This window comes from Haliotis rufescens, unplaced genomic scaffold (genome assembly GCF_023055435.1).
Source record: "Haliotis rufescens isolate VD_foot unplaced genomic scaffold, xgHalRufe1.0.p SCAF_2, whole genome shotgun sequence".
Lineage (NCBI taxonomy): Eukaryota > Metazoa > Mollusca > Gastropoda > Lepetellida > Haliotidae > Haliotis > Haliotis rufescens.
Window position 1 is genome coordinate 32,990,503 of NW_025963890.1, and position 26,984 is coordinate 33,017,486.

The following is a 26,984-nucleotide window of genomic DNA, read 5'->3' on the forward strand; positions in this document are numbered from 1 at the left end:
TCTTTACTGCAGCAGCACTAGAGTGGAGGGTAGCAAGCAGGGTTGCTCTTTACTGCAGCAGCACTAGAGTGAAGAGTAGCAAGCAGGGTTGCTTTTAACTGCAGCAACACCAGAGTGGAGGGTAGCAAGCAGGGTTGCTCTTTACTGCAGCAACACCAGAGTGGAGGGTAGCAAGCAGGGTTGCTCTTTACTGCAGCAACACCAGAGTGGAGGGTAGCAAGCAGGGTTGCTCTTTACTGCAGCGACACCAGAGTGGAGGGTAGCAAGCAGGGTTGCTCTTTACTGCAGCGACACCAGAGTGGAGGGTAGCAAGCAGGGTTGCTCTTTACTGCAGCAGCACTAGAGTGGAAGGTAGCAAGCAGGGTTGCTTTTAACTGCAGCAACACCAGAGAGGAGGGTAGCAAGCAGGGTTGCTCTTTACTGCAGCAACACCAGAGTGGAGGGTACCAAGCAGGGTTGCTCTTTACTGCAGCAACACCAGAGTGGAAGGAAGCAAGCAGGGTTGCTCTTTACTGCAGCAACACCAGAGTGGAGGGTAGCAAGCAGGGTTGCTCTTTACTGCAGCAGCACCAGAGTGGAGAGTAGCAAGCAGGGTTGCTTTTAACTGCAGCAACACCAGAGTGGAGGGTAGCAAGCAGGGTTGCTCTTTACTGCAGCAACACCAGAGTGGAGGGTAGCAAGCAGGGTTGCTCTTTACTGCAGCAACACCAGAGTGGAGGGTAGCAAGCAGGGTTGCTCTTTACTGCAGCAGCACCAGAGGGGAAAGTAGCAAGCAGGGTTGCTCTTTACTGCTGCAACACCAGAGTGGAGGGTAGCAAGCAAGGTTGCTCTTTACTGCTGCAACACTAGAGTGGAGGGTAGAAAGCATGATTGCTCTTTACTTTCCAGCAACACCAGAGTGGAGAGTAACAAGCAAGGTTGCTCTTTAACTGCAGCAGCACTAGAGTGGAGGGTAGCAAGCAGGGTTGCTCTTTGCAGCAGCAACACTAGAGAAGAGAGTAGCAAGCATGGTTGCTTTTAACTGCAGTAACATTATAGCGGAGGGCAGGCAACAAGTTTTTTCAGGACAGGGCACTGACAAAAGTACTTGCTTAATGAAGTGATCTGATCCAGCCCTGGAAGATTTACAGTAGTCCTTAGAGGGCACCAGACTCTTTTTCAGATAGATGATGTGCAGGACAAAATCACATAAAATGACTACTAGTTCTCATTAACTGTTTCCAAGGTATACCAGAGTATAAGAACATCTCTATGCATCACGCTTTGTATTCACCTTTTTCTCTGAAGTGTAGGGCACAGATAAGATGTGACAGAAATTACTGAGATATCAAAAGGACACATTAACGTATTCTGCAACTGTAAACAATTTGCCTTAGGGTCAGTTAGATGCAGTTTCTATTTGTGTATAAAGTTTAGAGGTCAATGCAGGCATGGAAGGTTTATTTGTGTGTGATGAGATGTGACTTCCTGTGGCAGTTCAGCATTCGCCAATGTACACTTGGCCAATGACTTCAATATTGCAATGATATCAAACATATGTGATAGATGCCTGAGTCATCCGACTTGTCTGTTTTGTTTTTTCCCTGCCAGCATCATGGCCATTTACAAGTCAGATCAAAATCTTCAAAACTCAGGTCCAACTCTAATCAGTGATACAATAGTTATCCAAGCCACAGATGACCACATCTATCCTTCATCCCGATGAATCATATGTCTTTGGTCAAACTGGGTTTGTTTTCTAAATACTTTTATCTCCATGGAAACTGACCACATTTGACAACAATGATCCTTCACCCTGTACACTTTTTTAACTGTTGTATTATCAATTACAAACATGCTAGGTGAATGATGTAGGTCTACTTTGGGACAAGTTGAGAGGGAAAACCTAAACTGGGGTGTCACAAATTGTTCTGGCTGTCAGTTCATGGTCTTTCTTTGCCCTCCCTCTGTTCCCTTCTGCTTCACTAAGCCCACACTCCATACATGATTTGTTCAATTACTTAGGCAAATGTTGCGAAAAGTTTTTTACCAATTGCATCCTTACCCAACTGTTTAATCTTAACCACATATAAGCTTTAAGGATCATTAAACTCTTCATGGCAGGACGAGGATTTCATGGTAGAGTCGTGTTGGTAAAGGGGAATGATTGGGATATTTAAGTGTTTGTGTTGACACAGCAGGGAAGGCAATACCTGCCGTCTCCTTTCTCCACTTCTTGCCGACTACTGTCAACATACTTGCTACCTGGCTTTTCACTCATTATCAGCCACTACCAATGTGCTAATGACTTGTTTGATTTGCTGCCCACAAGATTAAGACAAGTATTTTCATTTTTACAAGAAACATGGCCAAGACCTGAAAAAACCCTGTGTACCTTTGATTGTTTATATTCTGGAGGAACAGTAACGGAGCTGCTTCTAAGTTACCTTGACAGAGTAAACATACCCAGACAAACTTGTGCTTATACCACTTACTTGGAACTAATTTATTTTCATGATTCTTTAATCAGCACAAATGGCATGAAAGCTCATTAATTATGTGCCTAAATATAAATATCCAAGTGGTAATTATCGCAAAATGTATATAACATTATGCTCAATTTATAATAACACCCAACTCCACTAATCAGTGCCTAACATTTATAATGCTAAAACTGGAATGGTGAGTGTGTGTATCTATTTCCTTGATGCCAGCCCATGTTACAGGCTATGTTACAAGTTGCATATCAGACATGCTCCAACATTCAATTAAGTACTACGGACTCACATGGATCCATTTCACTCTATTTAATTTCATATAAAAGGAAATCATACTTTAACATTGTATGTGAACCATAAAAGAGCCACAAGGCTCTGTAGATGTCGAACATGTAAAGTAAAGGACGGATAGACAACTGGATGACAGACAACATGTCACAACATAAACTCACTTGGCTTTTACAGTGAATATACAACTTTCAGCATTTTGAATAATATGCCTAAATGTTGGAATGACCTATATTTTGATACGTTCTGTTCACATGATGAAACGAAAGATTTCCATTCTTTAGAATAAAGTGCAACATATTAACTGACAATAATGTATTAAAGGAGGCCAACATTCATATGCTGAAGTACAGCAGGTCAAAAATGGTTCCCATATGGTAAAACAAACAAACAGGGTCAAGGCTTATTTTGGTACTTATATAGTGCTAGTGTCACACCACTGACATATATATAGAGCCAGTATCACACCACTGACATATATATATAGTGTCAGTATCATACCACTGACATACATATATAGTGCAAGTATCACATTACTGACATATACAGCACCACTGCACTTTCAAAAGAACACATCGTATCCCTTCAGGTGAATAAACAGGTATAACAAACTTGGTATAAAAAGGTATGAAATTTGATATAAAACATCACTAGACATGATGATTTTCTCATTTAAAATGTATTTCCTGCTCTCCAAGGCACTGTTTTATATGCAGAGATTAAGATTAACGTGTGTATTTTCTCGTAAACTAAGCCCGAAATAGCAATCAGCTGTGCACACGTTTCCTCCCAATCTACCAGCGATTCAGTTAAAAAGTACCCAATGATACAACTTCAAAGAATTTTGATGTAATGGTCAGAAGAAATTGTATTTCTGAAATTATTATTTGATCAGGAATAATATATTCCAATATGGTGTTAGTTTAGTTGCAGCTTCCACTATACATATACTTAAAATTATAAGAATCATAAGCATAGCACTTTGGTACAGGTGGTATGCAGGATATTTTTTTACATATGGAACAATTTGACCAGTCACCATAGGGAATTCACACGCTAAATGTATTTCGATTGCGAAAACGTTATGTTGACATTTAATAGTCAAACTGCCTCAAATATGACTTTTTGCGAGTCATGGTACGGCATTTATAGCGGATAAACGAAATTAGTAGTATCAACGTTCGTGATTGAAAATTGGACAACTACATGATAGATAACGATACAAACATGTAATAAAAAAAGGAAAAAGGAAATATTCATATTGTTGTGTTATATTGTTAGCAGAATTTTCTTTTCTAATCATGCAACCTCGAAAAGCTCAACACAAAAATACTAAACATTACGGGCTGTATGACCGATTCAAAATACTTTTGAAAGCATAGTCTGGAATGGAAGTCACCAGTTTCAAACAAGTATCGCAATGCTTAAGAAAGCTGCTTTCTTAGTGGCTAATGTAGACTTCCTGTTTGTCATTTCATTGGGCGGACAAAGTTTGCAAAAGGTCATTCTGACGTTACCTGTAACAGGATATCGTCAGCGGTAGCACTTGTATCTGATTTTATCTGATCTGAGATTTAGGTAATCTAGGCTTGTGATTAATCCTGTTTTTGTTTATTTAAAGCATTAATTGTTTATTGATAAGCAAGTTTATCTCTGCAGGCGTTGTAATATGCAGCTACTAGCCGATTCATCTCGTATCAAAACATGAGCTGTGTACTCGCGGGCAGATGAGCAGCTTTTCACTGTGTCAGATTAACAAGACTGCTTTCAGTAATTCGTTGCAAATTAGGTGTGTCGGAGTCGGAGTGCGAGACTGTCGGATGGAAGGGTCTAAATAACACTGATTTAATCAGTTCCCTTCAATAATGTCAGATAAAGCAAATTGTCGGATTTATAAGTGCCGGAATAACGCGACTTGACTGTATTATGCCAGTACCACACCACTGACATGTATAATTCTAGTTGACATACAGTTCTAGAACATACACTCCACGAAGCTCACAGCCTACAGCTCCACAACATACACTTTATGATGCTCACAGCCTACAGCTAGACAACATACACTTTACGATGTTACAGCCTACAGCTCCACAACATACACTTTATGATGCTCACAGCCTACAGCTAGACAACATACACTTTACGATGCTTACAGCCTACAGCTAGACAACATACACTTTACGATGCTCACATCCTACAGCTAGACAACATACACTTTACGATGCTCACAGCCTACAGCTAGACAACATACACTTTACGATGCTCACAGCCTACAGCTAGACAACATACACTTTACGATGCTCACAGCCTACAGCTAGACAACATACACTTTACGATGCTCACAGCCTACAGCTAGACAACATACACTTTACGATGCTTACAGCCTACAGCTCCACAGCATACACTTTACGATGCTTACAGCCTACAGCTCCACAGCATACACTTTACGATGCTTACAGCCTACAGCTCCACAGCATACACTTTACGATGCTTACAGCCTACAGCTCCACAGCATACACTGTACGATGCTTACAGCCTACAACTCCACAGCATACACTTTACGATGCTTACAGCCTACAGCAAGACAACATACACTTTACGATGCTCACAGCCTACAGCTAAACAACATACGCTTTATGATGCTCACAGCCTACAGCTAGACAACATGTCCTTTACTATGCTTACAGCCTACAGCTAGACAACATACACTTTCCGATGCTCATAGCATATGACTCTACAACATACACTTAACGATGCTTACAGCCTACAGCTCCACAGCATACACTTTACGATGCTTACAGCCTACAACTCCACAGCATACACTTTACGATGCTTACAGCCTACAGCTCCACAACATAACTTTACAATGCTTACAGCCTACAGCTCCACAGCATACACTTTACGATGCTTACAGCATAGAGCTCCACAACATACACTCTATGATGCCTACAGCATAGAGCTCCACAACATACACTTTATGATGCTTACAGCATAGAGCTCCACAACATACACTTTATGATGCTTACAGCATAGAGCTCCACAACATACACTTTATGATGCTTACAGCATAGAGCTCCACAACATACACTTTACAATGCTCACAGCCTACAGCTTAACAGCATACGCTTTACGATGCTTACAGCATAGAGCTCCACAACATATACTTTACGATGCTCACAGCCTACAGCACCTCAGCATACACATTACGATGCTTACAGCATACGGCTCCACTACATACACTTTATGATGCTCACAGCCTACAGCTCCACAGCATACACTTTATGATGCCTACAGCATAGAGCTCCACAACATACACTTTACGATGCTTACAATGGATTACTGGCCGACAAGAACTAGAACACCCTGGCAGCAGAAGAAATTGCTTAAACAGACACCCTATGTGTATGTGTGAAACAATGAACCCCTCCCTGGGTATGAGGGACATCTGTTCTTCACAATATATTCACCATACGACAATAATGGCCCATAATGCATCATAAAAACTAATTTTTTCCTTTGAGCAAAGAGCTAGAGGTTTATTGTGGCTTTGCGTCTGGCTGTGTTCTACTCAGGGACAAAATGAGGCCACCATCCCTCCTCCTCCCGTGTCAACAAGCAGACCCAACATCCCCCCAACCCCACATCAAAGGTACCCCTAAAACTGCATCATCCACACACACACTACAACTGTAGCAACCCCACATCACACAAAACCTACAACTGTAGCATCCCCACATCACAAACACACTACAACTGTAGCAACCCCACATCACACACACCCTACAACTGTAGCATCCCCACATCACAAACACACTACAACTGTAGCAACCCCACATCACACACACACTACAACTGTAGCAACCCCACATCACACACACACTACAACTGTAGCATCCCCACATCACACACACTACAACTGTAGCAACCCCACATCACACACACACTACAACTGTAGCAACACCACATCACACACACACTACAACTGTAGCAACCCCACATCACACACACACTACAACTGTAGCAACCCCACATCACACACACCCTACAACTGTAGCATCCCCACATCACACACACACTACAGCTGTAGCATCCCCACATTACAAACACACTACAACTGTAGCAACCCCACATCACACACACACTACAACTGTAGCAACCCCACATCACACAAAACCTACAACTGTAGCATCCCCACATCACAAACACACTACAACTGTAGCAACCCCACATCACACACACCCTACAACTGTAGCATCCCCACATCACAAACACACTACAACTGTAGCAACCCCACATCACACACACACTACAACTGTAGCAACCCCACATCACACACACACTACAACTGTAGCATCCCCACATCACACACACTACAACTGTAGCAACCCCACATCACACACACACTACAACTGTAGCAACACCACATCACACACACACTACAACTGTAGCAACCCCACATCACACACACACTACAACTGTAGCAACCCCACATCACACACACCCTACAACTGTAGCATCCCCACATCACACACACACTACAGCTGTAGCATCCCCACATTACAAACACACTACAACTGTAGCAACCCCACATCACACACACACTACAACTGTAGCATCCCCACATCACACACACACTACAGCTGTAGCATCCCCACATTACAAACACACTACAACTGTAGCAACCCCACATCACACACCCCCTACAACTGTAGCAACCCCACATCACACACACACTACAACTGTAGCATCCCCACATCACACAAACCCTACAACTGTAGCATCCCCACATCACACACACACTACAACTGTAGCAACCCCACATCACACACACTACAACTGAAGCAACCCCACATCACACACACACTACAACTGTAGCAACCCCACATCACACACACCCTACAACTGTAGCAACCCCACATCACACACACACTACAACTGTAGCATCCTCACATCACACACACACTACAACTGTAGCATCCCCACATCACACAAACCCTACAACTGTAGCATCCCCACATCACACACACACTACAACTGTAGCAACCCCACATCACACACACACTACAACTGTAGCATCCTCACATCACACACACACTACAACTGTAGCATCCCCACATCACACAAACCCTACAACTGTAGCATCCCCACATCACACACACACTACAACTGTAGCAACCCCACATCACACACACACTAGAACTGTAGCATCCCCACATCACACACCCCCTACAACTGTAGCAACCCCACATCACACACACACTACAACTGTAGCATCCCTACATCACACACACTACAACTGTAGCAACCCCACATCACACACACTACAACTGTAGCAACCCCACATCACACACACCCTACAACTGTAGCATCTCCACATCACACACACACTACAACTGTAGCAACCCCACATCACACACACACTACAACTGTAGCATCCCCACATCACACACCCCCTACAACTGTAGCAACCCCACATCACACACCCCCTACAACTGTAGCATCTCCACATCACACAAACCCTACAACTGTAGCATCCCCACATCACACACACTACAACTGTAGCAACCCCACATCACACACACCCTACAACTGTAGCATCTCCACATCACACACACCCTACAACTGTAGCATCTTCACATCACACACACACTACAACTGTAGCATCCCCACATCACACAAATACACTTCAACTGACACCGTGAGAGTGCTGTACTGTTTAGTTTTCTGGTGTGTTTGTGTTAAATTTATATGGTACATTTTCAAAATTGAATTCTTCAAGAAACACAAGTGTGAGGCATTGTAGCTCACCTGGATATCTGTGACATTGAGTACTGTGACAAAACACAATAAAATTCAAATCAGGACTCGGAGAACCTTCAGATTACAGTACCACAACTTCTCTTGAGGACGATCTCCACCATAGGTCACATGTCTCTAAGACAAGCAACCAGTTTTTGTGAGAATCCGTTGGACGCGAACTCGCAACCTTCGGATTATTAGCCCTACAGCTAACCAACTGAGCTACGTTCACACTGTGGAACTTAGTGCAAATTTACCTAGTCATGCCTACGACGTTACGGAACTGAACGAAAAGAGTCGAATAGGGGACGAACACTTACGAAGGTTATGGATAGGCATGGTGTCTCATGACTTTAGTCTATGGATACTTACAAATGATACCGATGCCATTTGGCACACTTGTCCCATTCCGTAATGTACAAGATTCCGAGTTGTGAGGAATGATATGGAATGATATGGCGCGAACTGAAAACAGCTCCAGGCGTCAGAGGTCAGACATCGAACTCGCGAGACGCATGATAACATGATATTTAATGATTCGTCGGGTGATTTTTGTGACAGAAAAGTGTGGTAGGGAACACTGTAAGGATGATGTGAATAAAAGTAGAAATGAGGGAGGCATGAGCATGGCTAGCGACGACACAATGATGAGTTCGCTTTTGAATCAGTATTGAAAAAATGTAGCCAGTGAAAGTGGCTTGTGTGAATGTTCCAGGACAGTTTCCAGTAGCCAAACTAATCGACACAAAACCATTTCATCCTTTTCCTTGACATTTGTGTGTGAAGAATATTAGGAGCCGCTATAGAATCTATAATAGCCACTTAACGGGTAACTAACCCTAATGATCGTACGGGGTGATTGGTCATAAAGGGGATCCAAGGGCTAAGGATAGAGTTCGAATAATCTCATAGCCACTAAAGGGGTACCTCACCCACTTGATCGTAAAGGGGGTCCAAGGCCTAAGGATAGGTTTTCGGGGTAACCTACCCTAACACTGGCAACATTTGGATGTGTTCAGCGCCAGTATAATATCCCTAATAATAAACTGCATTCTTGTGCATAATAATGAAAATAAATGAACCCAAAAAATAATATATGTATATTAGTTCCCATTTCTAACCATTTTAGCCACCTGAATTACGAGAAAAAAAACAAAAAAAAATACAAAAAAACACCAAAGTGCTTTCGTATACTAGCGCTTGCTATAAAATGCACTGTATCGGCTATATTTAGTAAACAAATATTCAAAACTCTAAACACCGCTGGGCGTATTCAATGACATTGCGTGTAGAGATGATAGATCACTGGGAGGAGTTTATGCATACTCGATGACCCCTTGACGTCACAGGGCATTGTTTCGCAGGTGTGATTGGCAACAAAATACTACAAATTACGTCATAGGGTATTGTCATGTTTGTACTGTATTCTAAAGGTAGGCCCAGGATTCCATGAGCAGTTGCTGACTCTACCAGGAGCTTGTCTTTGAGCAGTCAAGGAAATTCTGATGACATGAAGAAGTAAGCTAGCTTCACTCCAAATGTCTGTTATTTATCAACATATGCATAGATTGTGATGTTCAAACATCATGCATTTGCATGTAATTTAATGAAGGCATCTGAATATTACCCAATACTTAAGACTGTGCACTGTAACATTACCAATTAAACCTCAAGTTCATGGTCATGTTTGATCAATTACTGGTCTTGTGGATTTCAAATCTTAAGTTTGGCCATTTCATTGATTTTGCTAGTGCCAGGAAATTATCAATATTGTTACACTGGGCTATTACAGGGAAGTTATATCTCTGAAGTTAGTCATTTCCAAAGAAATTATGTTTTAGGAGGGTTGTGAGCTTGAGTGGTTCACCAGACTAAAACCCCAAAGAGCCATGGGTAATTTTGCTATCATTGTTCCTGTATGCCCCTAATTAGCCAACTGAGTGGAAGACAACTGCTTTTATTAGTGTGGCTTGAGCATGTGCACCATGCATCAATAAACTTCAACCTTACATTGAACCCTAAACAAAGTTCAAGTATTCATAAAAAACAATCAAGTTACTACAGATAGTTTTCTTTTTTTCAGTATAGGTTTAAATATGAGTGTTTTCAATGAAGGATATTATGCTGTAGTCAGTGAAAGTATGGATGTTTCTTCAATAGTTCCTAACCCATAACATGTCTTCTGAACTGGAAGTCAGATACACCTCTGTTAAAGGACAATACTTGTTTCTCACTCTCTTTGAATGAAGCACAATCAGGAATACAACTTTCATCGGTAGATAACAAACATAGTGAACCAAACAAGGCTGTGAACAGATTACACAATAGATGTAAATGGACTGTGATGGACATATTGCTTGTAGATCAGACCCCATGTCAACACAACAATCAGCATTGTCCTAAAGAAACCCGCAACCAGACCTCCATGACCAGAAATAAACTACACACAAGGTTGGCTAGCATGGCACAAGCACTACAACAAGTGGCTTAAAGTGGCTTGTGACTTAAAAAATACATGTTCAATGTGAGAACAGGATAACAAAATGTTACATGTTTATAAACAGATGAATCGTCTTTATATATTAGGTAGAAGCTTTCGTGGCACATGTGAAGGCGTCTAATCCTTGTGTAATGATGAATGAGAGTAAGTATACTGACCACAGTACAGACTGGTAACACATGGCCACACACAAGGCACCTTGCTTTATGGCCTAAGACAATAGTGTGGGCCACAAAATGTCACCTTGGGCAGTTTTTGGCATGTCCTCTCACAAGTCAGACAAGCAAGACTGAATGAGAAATGAAATGTCCTAGCTGACAAACATTTTCTCCTCATGTGTCAGTGGCCTGCAGTGTATTTGGAAGATGAGGCATGGAAGATGGCATTGAAGGGATAGATCAGTTGAAGAAATATGTACAAAACATTTACAGTATTACTACAGGCTGTTCACGAGTAGTGTTGGAAACTGTACAGTATTACTACAGGCTGTTCACGAGTAGTGTTGGAAACTGTACAGTATTACTACAGGCTGTTCACGAGTAGTGTTGGAAACTGTACAGTATTACTACAGGCTGTTCACGAGTAGTGTTGGAAACTGTACAGTATTACTACAAACTATAAACGTCAAAATTTGAGGACACTCGCAGCTTACTGATACTTCAGATTGAATAAATGGTTCACAAATAAGGTGGGCCTTTCCAAGACAAGCATCCCCAAATATGTGATCAACAATGGAAAGTTGGCCTTTCCAAGACAAGCATCCCCCAATGTGTGATTAGCAATGGAAAGTGGGCCTTTCCAAGACAAGCATCCCCCAATGTGTGATTAGCAATGGAAAGTGGGCCTTTCCAAGACAAGCATCCCCCAATATGTGATTAGCAATGGAAAGTGGGCCTTTCCAAGACAAGTATCCCCCAATGTGTGATTAGCTATAGAAAGTGGGCTTTTCCAAGACAAGCATCCCCAAATATGTGATTAGCAATGGAAAGTGGGCCTCCCAAGACATGTATCCCCCAATGTGTGATTAGCAATGGAAAGTGGGCCTTTCCAAGACAAGCATCCCCCAATGTGTGATTAGCCTTTCCAAGACAAGCATCCCCCAATGTGTGATTAGCAATGGAAAGTGGGCCTTTCCAAGACAAGCATCCCCCAATGTGTGATTAGCAATGGAAAGTGGGCCTTTCCAAGACAAGCATCCCCCAATGTGTGATTAGCAATGGAAAGTGGGCCTTTCCAAGACAAGCATCCCCCAATATGTGATTAGCAATGGAAAGTGGGCCTTTCCAAGACAAGCATCCCCCAATATGTGATTAGCAATGGAAAGTGGGCCTTTCCAAGACAAGTATCCCCCAATGTGTGATTAGCTATAGAAAGTGGACAAGAAACAATAACTAAACAAGCCTATAGTCACCGAAGTCATCTATATCCCCTGCCCATTTTAACACATTATGGTCCCAAAACAGGTAACTGACCCAACATTTCTCATAGCCCATGTCAAAATAGCTGCAATGGAAATTCTAAAATAAACATTTCTAAAACTCCTTAAAATCAAATGGCACCAGTTCAGTATGTGCTTTATATATAGACATGCAATGTTTGGCAAGGAAATATTTAACAGTTTATTTGTTATACTCCATAAGTGAACCCACCCTATATTAAAACTTAAATCCAACTTGTTGCCATGGAAACGTAAAAAAAATATATATAAAAATTCCTAAATAGCAAAAGGCACCAGTTTAGAGTGTGGCTGGTAGACATGCAAAGTTTTGTAAGAAAGTATTTAACAGTTTTTGAGTTACACTCCGTAAAAAGAACTCTACCCTATAGAACCTAAGACCAACTTGTTGCCATGGAAACGTAAAAAATAAAAATGTCTAAAATTCCTAAATAGCAAAAGGTACCAGTTCAGCATGAGTCTGATAGGCATGCCAAGTTTTGTTAGAAAGTTTTGAATAGGTTTTGAGTTATGCTCCGGAAACGAACTATAACCTATAGAACCTAAGTCCAACTTGTTGCCATAGATACGTAAAACATAAAAAATTCCTCATTATATGCCTGGGGGATAAAAATGACAGGGTGACCAGGCTTTTTTGTTGTTTCTTAAACCACATTTTTGTGAACCTGGTCTTGTCATCAAACAGCAAATGAAAGAAGACAACCAGTGAAAGGAAAGAGTGAAAGGAAAGTGTAACAACTTGGAAACAAGTGTAATAATAGTTTTGTACATAGTGTACCATGGCATACAGCCTTGAAGACTGAAGGCCCCACAGAAAAGCCTAAAATGAGGAAAATGAGGAATGGCTGAATTTTGGAACCGGGGACAAAAATAGCATTGAGCCAGTAGGTATAAATGACTCACACCATCACGAGAAACATCTCTTGTTTAAGCCTAAGGGCTGCAGTTTGAAGAAAGTGTGGCTGGAAATTTCAGTTGCTTTATCCCCCTTCAGCGAGTCTCTGTTGCCAAGACCTGCTGGTACCTACCTGCTGCTACAGCATACTGACCAATCAATGTACAACACATATATAAACACATTCCGTCATTAGACAATATCAAGGGTATAGCCATGGTGCCTTCATCAACTTAGATACCAGCTTCCTCGAACTTGAGTTCTACTCCCTGATTGTTACTATGACAATGACAAAGCTCTGTATTCAACACCTCAAACCACAACTAATGATCCTATTATTTTCGTGCAGTTGTAGCCAATAGCATGTCAAAGTTAACCACGTTAGTGTAGTATTATATTCTGATGACAGAACCAGATATTCTGGGCATGGCAGACCTCTCTTAAGGCAAAACTTCACCATCTCACTAGAATCTGCTGCAGCAGGCAGAGAAGGGGTACAGGGACTATCAGCCCACTTCCTCAGACTCATAATTAGACCTGACATGAAGTACCTACACGCATATCTCATCCCGACTATGCAGTACCTCCTGCTCTCCACAGAGTCATCAGTATCTTCTCATACGTTCAGACGTCACCAGCTGCCTACAGATTCATCAATCTCGCTAAATTTTGCCTTGCACCTGCTCACTATATCTGTGTGCATGTCAAATTTTCCACAATCTCTTAATTATGAATGTCACAAGTTTTCCTTCCCACCAGTGTTTAGCCGTGTTGATATCACTATCAGATCAGCCTATAAGCCTCCATCATTACTGGGCCAAGCATTTGATGTGTCATAAAGCTGACACATTCCACATATACCTTGAAAAAGTGTGCAAAATATGCTTTGGTTGAAAGGGGTGTAAGTCATGCCAAAATGGCATAAAGATACCCCTGGCATGTCAGTTAATCTGTGAAGAATGATAGACCAGTATATAAGATGTGACTGCTTGCACGTCTGCTCCCTGTACAAAAGTGGAGGAGCACCTGGCTCCTGGGATAGGCTTGACAGACACAGGACATGCTAGCTGTTGGACCAACAGGTAGGCATTGCTGTTCAATGTGCCTTTAGCATGACTGTCTGTATCAAATTATTAGACATTGTAAATTAATAGTAATAAACATATCTTTTTCACCACAGTTTCTGTTTGCAACTTTTAGACACATTGGGTCATATTCAGTATAGTTCACTTTGGTAAACTTTAAGGTAAAAAGTTCACTTAAAAACAAACATTATTACTGAAGACTACTTTGATTGAAGTTCTTCTAGTCACATAGTAAGCTCTCTGGTTGGTTACCGAAAGAAGACAAGTTTTGACAATTGCTTGTAATACAGCTTTGTATTGTTAACTATAAATCCTGAATCATACCTATGAACACTTGTCACAGTTTATTTTAATATGTATTGGTAGAGCTCAAGGCATAGGAAAAATACAACAGATGACATTGTCCTTTTCATCATACCCCACTGATAAAATTGTCTCACATTGGCCAGCGTCAATATTTGCCAAGTCCTGCTGTTACGCTGCCTACTCAGTAGATTCGTCCTGCTGTTTAGGCTTGTTCATATCCTGAACACTGGGCACCTATCATTTTGCCTGTCTCTCTACGCCATGGTCTACACAAATGAATACGACCAAGTTAATGGGAAAACACTAATGTGAAGATATAGTGTCCACTTTAGCAGTACCCTCCCCTGTTGATTCTGTTACACTGACAGACTGTTCAACTCTTCAACAACAAAGCAGACCTTGCTAAGTCTTGTAAACTTCATCAGTTTGATAGCCAGAGGGGGGAGATAAAGGCATTATCTAGTCAGTGGTATCAAGCCACCCTCCTGGCCTTGCACAGGTCTACAGGGGATCTGTCCCTTGTAGGTGGACAATACATAGACGTTATTACCATAATGAAAGCTGGCTTGGTGGACACAGATAAATGTTTATAGATGACCAAATAGTCATAACTTCCGCTGTACCTAACATAAACTGTTCTAATATGGCTTTATTGGAAACTAAAATCTCTGTGAGGAGCCATTAGGCCTGGCCTGTCTTAACTCTGAACTCACCATTACAAGCACAATGGTTTCATGCGTATCTTTACAGCGGGAAAGTAATCACATGACATTGACTACATAAGAGAAGGGCCTGTTCTAAGTCCAATTAAACATTTCACCCAGATGGCTCCTTGCTTGTAGCAGTGAGACTGCTAAATCTTAAATCTAACTACCCATGTAATAAGTGGGTAATGTGTCTCCTTGTAAACAGTCATGGCTTCCCAAACACAAATACTAATGTTGCAGATAAGGGACTATGAAGGGCATTTTACTATTGCCACAGTACATTCTCATCTAACACTCCAAAAATGGAATGACAAAATGTTATTCTGAGGCATTCATGTCTCTTCATTTCAGCTGAGGTAAACATGAATCTGAATTACTCCAGGTTGTTTTGGTTTCATGTTAACTTGCATCTGGAATAATATTTGAAAAAATCTTAAGTTAGTTATTCAATATGCTCTATTCATCAGTAAAAAGAGTATTTATATTGATTCAGATTATCATGTACATAAAAAAAGTTGGATGGCATGTCTGCGTTGCAGTATTTACCACAACTGCCTCATGTATCAGGAACTAGGCTCTCCTAGCTACACTCAGTCATCACTTACATACAAGGCACAGTTTGGCTCTCCTAGCTACACTCAGTTATCACTTACATACAAGGCACAGTTTGGCTCTCCTAGCTACACTCAGTCATCACTTACATACAAGGCACAGTTTGGCTCTCCTAGCTACACTCAGTCATCACTTACATACAAGGCACAGTTAGGCTCTCCTAGCTACACTCAGTCATCACTTACATACAAGGCACAGTTAGGCTCTCCTAGCTACACTCAGTCATCACTTACATACAAGGCACAGTTAGGCTCTCCTAGCTACACTCAGTTATCACTTACATACAAGGCACAGTTTGGCTCTCCTAGCTACACTCAGTTATCACTTACATACAAGGCACAGTTAGGCTCTCCTAGCTACACTCAGTTATCACTTACATACAAGGCACAGTTAGGCTCTCCTAGCTACACTCAGTCATCACTTACATACAAGGCACAGTTAGGCTCTCCTAGCTACACTCAGTCATCACTTACATACAAGGCACAGTTTGGCTCTCCTAGCTACACTCAGTTATCACTTACATACAAGGCACAGTTAGGCTCTCCTACCTACACTCAGTCATCACTTACATACATGGCACAGTTAGGCTCTCCTAGCTACAATCAGTCATCACTTACGTACAAGGCACAGTTTGGCTCTCCTAGCTACACTCAGTTATCACTTACATACAAGGCACAGTTAGGCTCTCCTAGCTACACTCAGTCATCACTTACATACAAGGCACAGTTAGGCTCTCCTAGCTACACTCAGTCATCACTTACATACAAGGCACAGTTAGGCTCTCCTAGCTACACTCAGTCATCACTTACATACAAGGCACAGTTAGGCTCTCCTAGCTACACTCAGTCATCACTTACATACAAGGCACAGTTAGGCTCTCCTAGCTACACTCAGTCATCACTTACATACAAGGCACAGTTAGGCTCTCCTAGCTACACTCAGTCATCACTTACATACAAGGCACAGTTAGGCTCTCTTAGCTAGACTCGGTCATCACTTACATACAAGGCACAGTTAGGCTCTCCTAGCTAGACTCAGTCATCACTTACATACAAGGCACAGTTAGGCTCTCCTAGCTACACTCAGTCATCACTTACATACAAGGCACAGTTAGGCTCTCCTAGCTACACTCAGTCATCACTTACATACAAGGCACAGTTAGGCTCTCTTAGCTAGACTCGGTCATCACTTACATACATGGCACAGTTAGGCTCTCCTAGCTACAATCAGTCATCACTTACGTACAAGGCACAGTTTGGCTCTCCTAGCTACACTCAGTTATCACTTACATACAAGGCACAGTTAGGCTCTCCTAGCTACACTCAGTCATCACTTACATACAAGGCACAGTTAGGCTCTCCTAGCTACACTCAGTCATCACTTACATACAAGGCACAGTTAGGCTCTCCTAGCTACACTCAGTCATCACTTACATACAAGGCACAGTTAGGCTCTCCTAGCTACACTCAGTCATCACTTACATACAAGGCACAGTTAGGCTCTCCTAGCTACACTCAGTCATCACTTACATACAAGGCACAGTTAGGCTCTCCTAGCTACACTCAGTCATCACTTACATACAAGGCACAGTTAGGCTCTCTTAGCTAGACTCGGTCATCACTTACATACAAGGCACAGTTAGGCTCTCCTAGCTAGACTCAGTCATCACTTACATACAAGGCACAGTTAGGCTCTCCTAGCTAGACTCAGTTATCACTTACATACAAGGCACAGTTAGGCTCTCCTAGCTAGACTCAGTTATCACTTACATACAAGGCACAGTTAGGCTCTCCTAGCTACACTCAGTTATCACTTACATACATGGCACAGTTAGGCTCTCCTAGCTACACTCAGTCATCACTTACATACAAGGCACAGTTAGGCTCTCCTAGCTACACTCAGTCATCACTTACATACAAGGCACAGTTAGGCTCTCCTAGCTACACTCAGTCATCACTTACATACAAGGCACAGTTAGGCTCTCTTAGCTAGACTCGGTCATCACTTACATACAAGGCACAGTTAGGCTCTCCTAGCTACACTCAGTCATCACTTACATACAAGGCACAGTTAGGCTCTCCTAGCTACACTCAGTCATCACTTACATACAAGGCACAGTTAGGCTCTCCTAGCTACACTCAGTCATCACTTACATACAAGGCACAGTTAGGCTCTCCTAGCTACACTCAGTCATCACTTACATACAAGGCACAGTTAGGCTCTCCTAGCTACACTCAGTCATCACTTACATACAAGGCACAGTTTGGCTCTCCTAGCTACACTCAGTTATCACTTACATACAAGGCACAGTTAGGCTCTCCTAGCTACACTCAGTCATCACTTACATACAAGGCACAGTTAGGCTCTCCTAGCTACACTCAGTCATCACTTACATACAAGGCACAGTTTGGCTCTCCTAGCTACACTCAGTTATCACTTACATACATGGCACAGTTAGGCTCTCTTAGCTAGACTCGGTCATCACTACATACAAGGCACAGTTAGGCTCTCCTAGCTACACTCAGTCATCACTTACATACAAGGCACAGTTAGGCTCTCTTAGCTAGACTCGGTCATCACTTACATACAAGGCACAGTTAGGCTCTCCTAGCTAGACTCAGTCATCACTTACATACAAGGCACAGTTAGGCTCTCCTAGCTAGACTCAGTTATCACTTACATACAAGGCACAGTTAGGCTCTCCTAGCTAGACTCAGTTATCACTTACATACAAGGCACAGTTAGGCTCTCCTAGCTACACTCAGTTATCACTTACATACATGGCACAGTTAGGCTCTCCTAGCTACACTCAGTCATCACTTACATACAAGGCACAGTTAGGCTCTCCTAGCTACACTCAGTCATCACTTACATACAAGGCACAGTTAGGCTCTCCTAGCTACACTCAGTCATCACTTACATACAAGGCACAGTTAGGCTCTCTTAGCTAGACTCGGTCATCACTTACATACAAGGCACAGTTAGGCTCTCCTAGCTACACTCAGTCATCACTTACATACAAGGCACAGTTAGGCTCTCCTAGCTACACTCAGTCATCACTTACATACAAGGCACAGTTAGGCTCTCCTAGCTACACTCAGTCATCACTTACATACAAGGCACAGTTAGGCTCTCCTAGCTACACTCAGTCATCACTTACATACAAGGCACAGTTAGGCTCTCCTAGCTACACTCAGTCATCACTTACATACAAGGCACAGTTTGGCTCTCCTAGCTACACTCAGTTATCACTTACATACAAGGCACAGTTAGGCTCTCCTAGCTACACTCAGTCATCACTTACATACAAGGCACAGTTAGGCTCTCCTAGCTACACTCAGTCATCACTTACATACAAGGCACAGTTTGGCTCTCCTAGCTACACTCAGTTATCACTTACATACATGGCACAGTTAGGCTCTCCTAGCTACACTCAGTCATCACTTACATACAAGGCACAGTTAGGCTCTCCTAGCTACACTCAGTCATCACTTACATACAAGGCACAGTTAGGCTCTCCTAGCTACACTCAGTCATCACTTACATACATGGCACAGTTAGGCTCTCCTAGCTACACTCAGTCATCACTTACATACAAGGCACAGTTAGGCTCTCCTAGCTATTCTCAGTCGTCACTTACATACATGGCACAGTTGCTTCCTCCTAACAACACAGCTCTTCGGGAACCAACTCCATTCATATGCAGGTTATCACTTGCATTGATCATTGTAGGCTCACATTGTGCTATCATATGCAAAGCAATTTTGGTGAATCATTTGCCAAGCCTACAGTGAACTGCCATTACAGAATTGCAGAAGCAACCATGGTGTATGAGATTTGTCAGAGAATTGCTGGGAGAACCCACAGTAGTAAACAGACTTGACGTTTGCACATCTTATCATCACAGCAACAATGCACTCCAGATTCATCTTCATTGCATTATTCCTGTACACTTGGGTCGCAGCTTGTATTGTGAAAAAATTGTCAGTTCACTTGGATGGGTCATGACAGTTATGTGCGTGCAGAAAGAACTTTTCACTTCACTGGAGGTATATGCACATGGACGTCATCTCATTCAATGACATCCACTTCATATAAAACAGCCTGCATCTTGTCTACACTGCTTCATGAGACAAACATAATACATGCATAAAAAATAATAACCAGTTAACCAACAGTCAAAGTCCATTTTTATCAAGATTACTGATATCAATAATTTGACATTCAAAGACTACATATTCAAACTACCCTTGTGATGTTATATAGAGTGTCAACTGCAGTAACAAAATTTTCTTGGAAACCAAAATCATTGCTCATTATTATGAAACAGCACTTCTCTCCCTCTCTCTTTATGTGATCCTTGATACTTTTTGTTTTGCCTTAACATAATGAATTAGCTATTGAGCTTGTGAGTAGTCTAGCAGGACACACTTGCAGGGTAATTAATTAGTGTAATCTAGTCATGGATATTCAGGCTGGACTCGTTATCTAAATGCATCTGTGTCTGATTAATTCATTTCATTTATGCAACTCACACTACACTGTCTAGGCTGATGACACATGATTCCACTGGTAAAATTAATCTTACACTTCATAAAACATGAAAAAACACCACCATAATGAATATTAGTTTGAACATGTGCAGCTGATAACTGAAGGCGGAGCTGTATCCCATCACTGACATGCAGCAAACACACCAACAGCAGTACATCTGTTCTACAGTGTGACAGAAAACTGAATAGAATGAACACCTTGTAAAACAATGGAAAACAAAACAGGCAAGGTGCAGTGTGATCAAGGCCTTCAGTGAGATTGTACGGGTGATTCACTTACTTCCCCACTCACAGCAGCAATCTGAAGCAGGGGTTACTTCCCTTACATTACAAAATCATCTCATCAACATGGTGCTCAGCTGGTAGTTCCATTCACATTCATACATAACAAAATGCCTCACTGGTTACAACATTGACAGCATTTTGTCTTCTCAATGTGTAAGTAGAAATATTTACAAGGAACTATTTCAGTCACTGAAGTAAGCTACACCAAGCAAGAAGAGTTATGGAGATCTTATGCAAGTGTTCAAATATATATATTGTGACACAATAGATTGTCCTTAAACTGCAGGTTCTTATGGGCAATGGCAACATGCCCATACCATTCAAGTGGGTACTTTAGCACATGAAAATGGACAGGCAAGACCTGACCTTTTTCTAACAACATTCCTCCATCATTGGGCTAACACAAAGAAATGGTACAGATATATATATGCCTACAAACAGATTTTCTTAAATAAGTTCTTGTAGCAATCCTTTTCCAGAAAGCTTAATAAAAATGCCTTTGTTGGGTTGTCTGCCTGGAGACTAGATGTGCCTGATTGAGCTGTGTGAGCTGTAACACATACCTTGCTGGGACATAAAGCCGCACCATTATGGGTGGCAGCTGTACAGATTAGAGCACAGTTATTATTCCATCATAAAACTACTGATGTGCAAAACTCCCACATAATAACAGCCATAAAACCTGGGGCTCACATGGCCAAAGCTAGATGTAAAAGCTATTTCTACTGATAGTTTTGTCTTTCCAAAACACATGTTCAGTTAGGACAATGACAGTTATGCCATGATCATTAATGCATAACAAAATCACTTTTTGTAAAAACGGTTGGCAACTGGAGGATTGGTGTGTCCACACACTGGGACAATGAATGTCAGTTTTAAACAAAGACACATAAAATGCATTCAACTGTTCTATTCAACAGCAGGGGAGAGTGGCCTACCAACAATGAAACAACATTTCATGCTCCCTGAGTTATGGATCGAAATTACTGGGTAGATAAGCCTATGCAAGCACTAAGACAGCAGATGCACATGCTCCACACAGTTACAAGACTGAAATGAGTGAGGCCACCCTTCATACCTGGCCACCTTTTCCCTAGCAGCATGGAACACAAACACCCACTTCACTAACTACATCATACAACATGAATAGGTTGTAATCTCCAGTCAGTGTGACATTTGCTGGTTTGCTACTGCTTCTTTAAACTGTACAGACAGTGTCCTGTCACCATTCCACCGCGCATCCTACCTCTATGTGTACAGCAAACACCATAAAGTCAAAACTAAACATCTGTTTGTTCCAGGAACAGGTGGCACCTTATACTTCACTTCTAACATCACATGGCACTTAAGTTATGCAAGATAAAAAGCGTACCATAGCAACAGTAGGCCTTACACGTATATAAAACTTTCTTGACAGCGGCTATCTAGTTTCACCTTTGTGCTAAACTGACATATCCAGTTTCATATTAAGTTTCATTCAATATATCTCGTAACTATTCTATACTTAGGATTCAACAACAATGATCAAATGTACATACCACATTTAAACATTTATTTTCAAAGGTCATCCCTGACTGCTTATGATAATGCCATTGACAAACTTGGTTGTCCAGTCTATAATCTTCATCACTAAAAATTAGTACCAATCATGTCCCAGTATTTTTTTTATAAATGATAGCTTTTAATGCAAAAACACATATTTATTTAAAAAAATTATTTTCCACAAACTTACCAACACATATTTAAAAACATACTCTTTAGATTTTATATGGCAACAATTCTTGACAGAATATGGCAACTTTCCTGTCAATAGCTGCAGATGACAGCTGGCTAATGTTGTGCTTTGAATAGATTGGATACCACCATACTGTATATAGATAAGACTCACAAAGGAGCTGCTCTTTCGGAACACTGCATGAAACACTGTAAAGTTTGTATTGTTTACCAAAAACAAATTTAACATTTGATGAAAATTCTTGAGAAACATAATCCATCCTTGTCAGGCGGAACCTCTCTTGGCTGGTTTAGAGGAGAAGCAAACATGTACATGGCAAATTAACAATTCACAGATATGGATGAACCTTAGGGACTTCGGACCAACTAAGTGATCAAGTTGTGTCATCAGACACAGCTAGGACACCAATAAGCTTGTGTTGTGCCGAAGTTGTTCCTACTACACAAACACACAGCAGTGGGTAGCTAGTAATCCTACCTGTCTTCATAGCTGTAGGAGTAGTCACCAAAGTCTCGGGAGGCATCATCTGGATCAACTTGGCTCACAACTGAAAAATAGGAAAGTAGGATGATATCATTAAGGGTCTCAATACATTTGCATCTGCAGAGTACCTCGGCAGAGTGTCAGCAGCAGACATCTGTGACTGAGAGGTGTGGATGTCCTGGCTATCTTGTGTGAAATGGGAACAAAATGTAGGTAAGTTTAGTCAGCATATATATTCCTCCCAAGTCTCTGACCACTGTTAAATTCATCACCTACAATTAACTCAAGGGCTATGGAGATTGTCTGACACGATATGTGGCTTGTGCATATTCATAATCACTTGTTCAAGTTTGATCCAAAATAATACATATTCACATCAAATTGGTGACTCAAGCGACAGTTGATGTCAACAACTGACAAAGCACAGATACACAGACTCTTTAAAATCTACCTGCCAATTTACACACTTGTTCTAAAGTAAAATGGATTGCGAAAAGCAGCGATGTTTCAATAACTTTGTCTTGTTTCACCATCGTGTTATGACTGCCTGTCTCCTAAATGATATGACGTCATAATTAAATATTGTGCTTTTGAGCAAAAGTTCGGCAGCTTTACTTCATCTACTCTACAGGGCTTTCATTTGCATTGGTTTACAAAGGGCTTGAGCTAACCAGCTGGTGTGTCACTCATGATTTTGAATGAAGCTTATTTTGGGGAACACAGGATCTGAAATAATAATATTTATAAAACTTTGCTATAAACAAAGCATTCAGGATATTTAGCATTCACCTATTCTGTCCACTAAAATTGATTTGACATAACAGTATATAGCTCAATACATTGGTGTAACATGACACAACAGACAACTGCCCTAACCTGGTGCCAGGATAAGTTGAGTTGTGACCTGACAATTAACCCCATATGACTATGTCCACCCACTGGGCACATACCATAGTGAAGAAATGGGTAGCGGATGGTCCACGACTCGGTGAACACTGAGTTCTAGTGACGAGTTTAATAGAACATAATAGTATGTGCTGATGTGAGGTACCCGATGACTGTGAAAATGGTGACAGCAAATTGCATAGATAACAACACTTGAGAAGTATCGTGGCAATGAAGGGAAACCATTTGCTGTAAAAATGGAATACTCTTTATACCACAGAGAGCAATAATATATAGTGTCATGTCATTCATCAAATGACTAAAGGTTGAGACCTTAACATAGTGATAGTTGACTCAATGACATTCTCCTTAATTAATCCTATGTCAGTGTTTATGGGGTTTCAGCATACTGTAAACGTAATATTTCGAGCTGGAATTATATTGAGATAACTGGACAATCACATAGTTTTCGCCTTCTGATGCGTTTTTTGTATCAGACCAAGTTTGAAAATGATGGTGTCCATTTCACTTTCAACTGCTATTTTCTGTTGTCAATAGTCTTATGAGCACACTTATATGTGTCTCCACAGAAGCGGAGTCAATTTCATTGTCATGACCTGCATGTGCACAACATGTATACACCCCCTCTACCTTGTACAAACCAAATATGTGTGCCCAAATTCTGTGCACTGCCTACTTGTTTCAATCGCATATTGTGAGTTGGTTCAACTTATCCTGGATTACCAGTAGTGCCAGAGTATACTATCATCTAATGTGAGTGATCACGACACGACACACAACTACCCTCCAATGGGGCCAGGGCAGACTATCATCTAATGTGAGTGATCACGACACGACACACAACTACCCTCCAATGGGGCTAGGGCAGACTATCATCTAATGTGAGTGATCACGACACGACACACAACTACCCTCCAATGGGGCTAGGGCAGACTATCATCTAATGTGAGTGATCACGACACGACACACAACTACCCTCCAATGGGGCTAGGGCAGACTATCATCTAATGTGAGTGATCACGACACGACACACAACTACCCTCCAATGGGGCCAGGGCAGACTATCATCTAATGTGAGTGATCACGACACGACACACAACTACCCTCGTATGGGGCCAGGGCAGACTATCATCTAATGTGAGTGATCACGACACGACACACAACTACCCTCCAATGGGGCCAGGGCAGACTATCATCTAATGTGAGTGATCACGACACGACACACAACTACCCTCCAATGGGGCCAGGGCAGACTATCATCTAATGTGAGTGATCACGAAACGACACACAACTACCCTCCAATGGGGCCAGGGCAGACTATCATCTAATGTGAGTGATCACGACACGACACACAACTACCCTCCAATGGGGCCAGGGCAGACTATCATCTAATGTGAGTGATCACGACACGACACACAACTACCCTAACCTGGTGTCATGGTTGTCGGTCTCCAAGACCGAAATAAATTAAAAAAGGAGTCCAACTCAAGTGTAGAATGATTTGGCAAGTCTATATTGCTCTGGCTTCCATTTGGATTTTATTATTATTTTTAGAAATATATTTGTAAGTAAGATAACTATATTTCTGGTTCTATATGTTAGACTAGGTGCCAGGCTTCTGTGAGAATGATAACACCCATCAAGTCATCCACTATTCTCTTCCTTCCATATAAGAGCCAAGCACACAAACTTAAAAACAAATTGGATGAAATATGTTCTTTGTTCTTCCCATAAGGCAAAAGATAGTGTGTACAACAAGCCAAGCTTCATGTGACATCCATTTAGTTCAAGTTGTATATTCCTGATCAAGTGCAATGCCTGGCAGCATGGCAGCAGCATTAGCCAGACCCAGATGGGGATGATCTACTCTTCTGTCTAGCTCTTCAAAAATACTTCATCAAGCTACAGTGTTTATACCACTCACTCTTACACCACATGTTCTCTCCTTATCACAAAATCTGGATCTTTGCAAAATTGAAGCTATATTTCAGAAAGTATGTTATCGCCAAATATTCTGATATGATCCAGATTCATAACGTTTCTATGGCAACTTGTTTTTAGCAGGTTGAATTAAAATGTATGCATCTGTTGGTGAGATAAGATTCCCCATGAATACCCCCATCCTGTGACTCGCCTCCTCCTTCTCCCATCTGAGTGTACATTCAGGGTTTATGTGCACCCTGCCCAGCCTTGTCATAAAGCTCCTGTTATCTACACATGGAGGGAGCAACATGATGAGTGGCTGGTGCCATGTCTTTCATGTTGCCTCCACTGCTGTGGTTTACATGCAGACTCCGTAGGCCGTTCCACATTCTCAGTCATAAACTGAAATAGTTAGGTAATGTGGCATGTGATGTACATACATCTACGAGGGTGCTGTGGGCTCTTAATCAACATGTACAGATATGTGCCTGACTGGTGTTTGTTTGATCTGATATGGATGAACACTAAGCATAACTGATAACAGAAATGTGCTGCTACTTTTTATGCATATTTGCCCCATAAAATGTATGTCATTATCATTTGCGTATTATTGGAGCAAATATTGGTGTGTTGTGTTTGTGCCAGTTACCCTAAATCTCCAGATGATGTTTATCTCTATAACTACGTTCACACCACATATCCGTGGAGCACAAGACTGCCACTGTGTGTAGTATGTATGTGTGGTTTATTAATCATCTCCTCCTTGGAGAAGTACACTGAGCTCACCTTACCTCACATATCTGCTAGCCACCCCAATCACCTCTCAGGACCCATTACAATCACTATCCAGTCTGGTCAAACATGCCACAATAAAATAATGAGGCCACAAGTCTTGCACCAAGGGCCGCTGAGACCTTAATTCCTGATATCATTTAATCCACATGCACGCATCAATGGAAGAAGATGTGGAAAGC

At 41.6% G+C, this 26,984-nt stretch overlaps 1 protein-coding gene across 3 annotated transcripts in view; it reads right to left on the reverse strand.

The window, feature by feature from the left end:
• The window catches only part of LOC124117948 (inactive tyrosine-protein kinase transmembrane receptor ROR1-like), a 233,569-nt gene that overhangs the window by 67,548 nt on the left and 139,037 nt on the right, over positions 1 to 26,984 (reverse strand). For all 3 annotated transcript variants that reach the window (XM_046479969.2, XM_046479970.2, XM_046479971.2), the window contains one exon: positions 23,176 to 23,245. In XM_046479969.2, the coding sequence (XP_046335925.1) occupies positions 23,176 to 23,245 (70 nt within the window). The remainder of the gene's footprint in view (positions 1 to 23,175; positions 23,246 to 26,984) is intronic.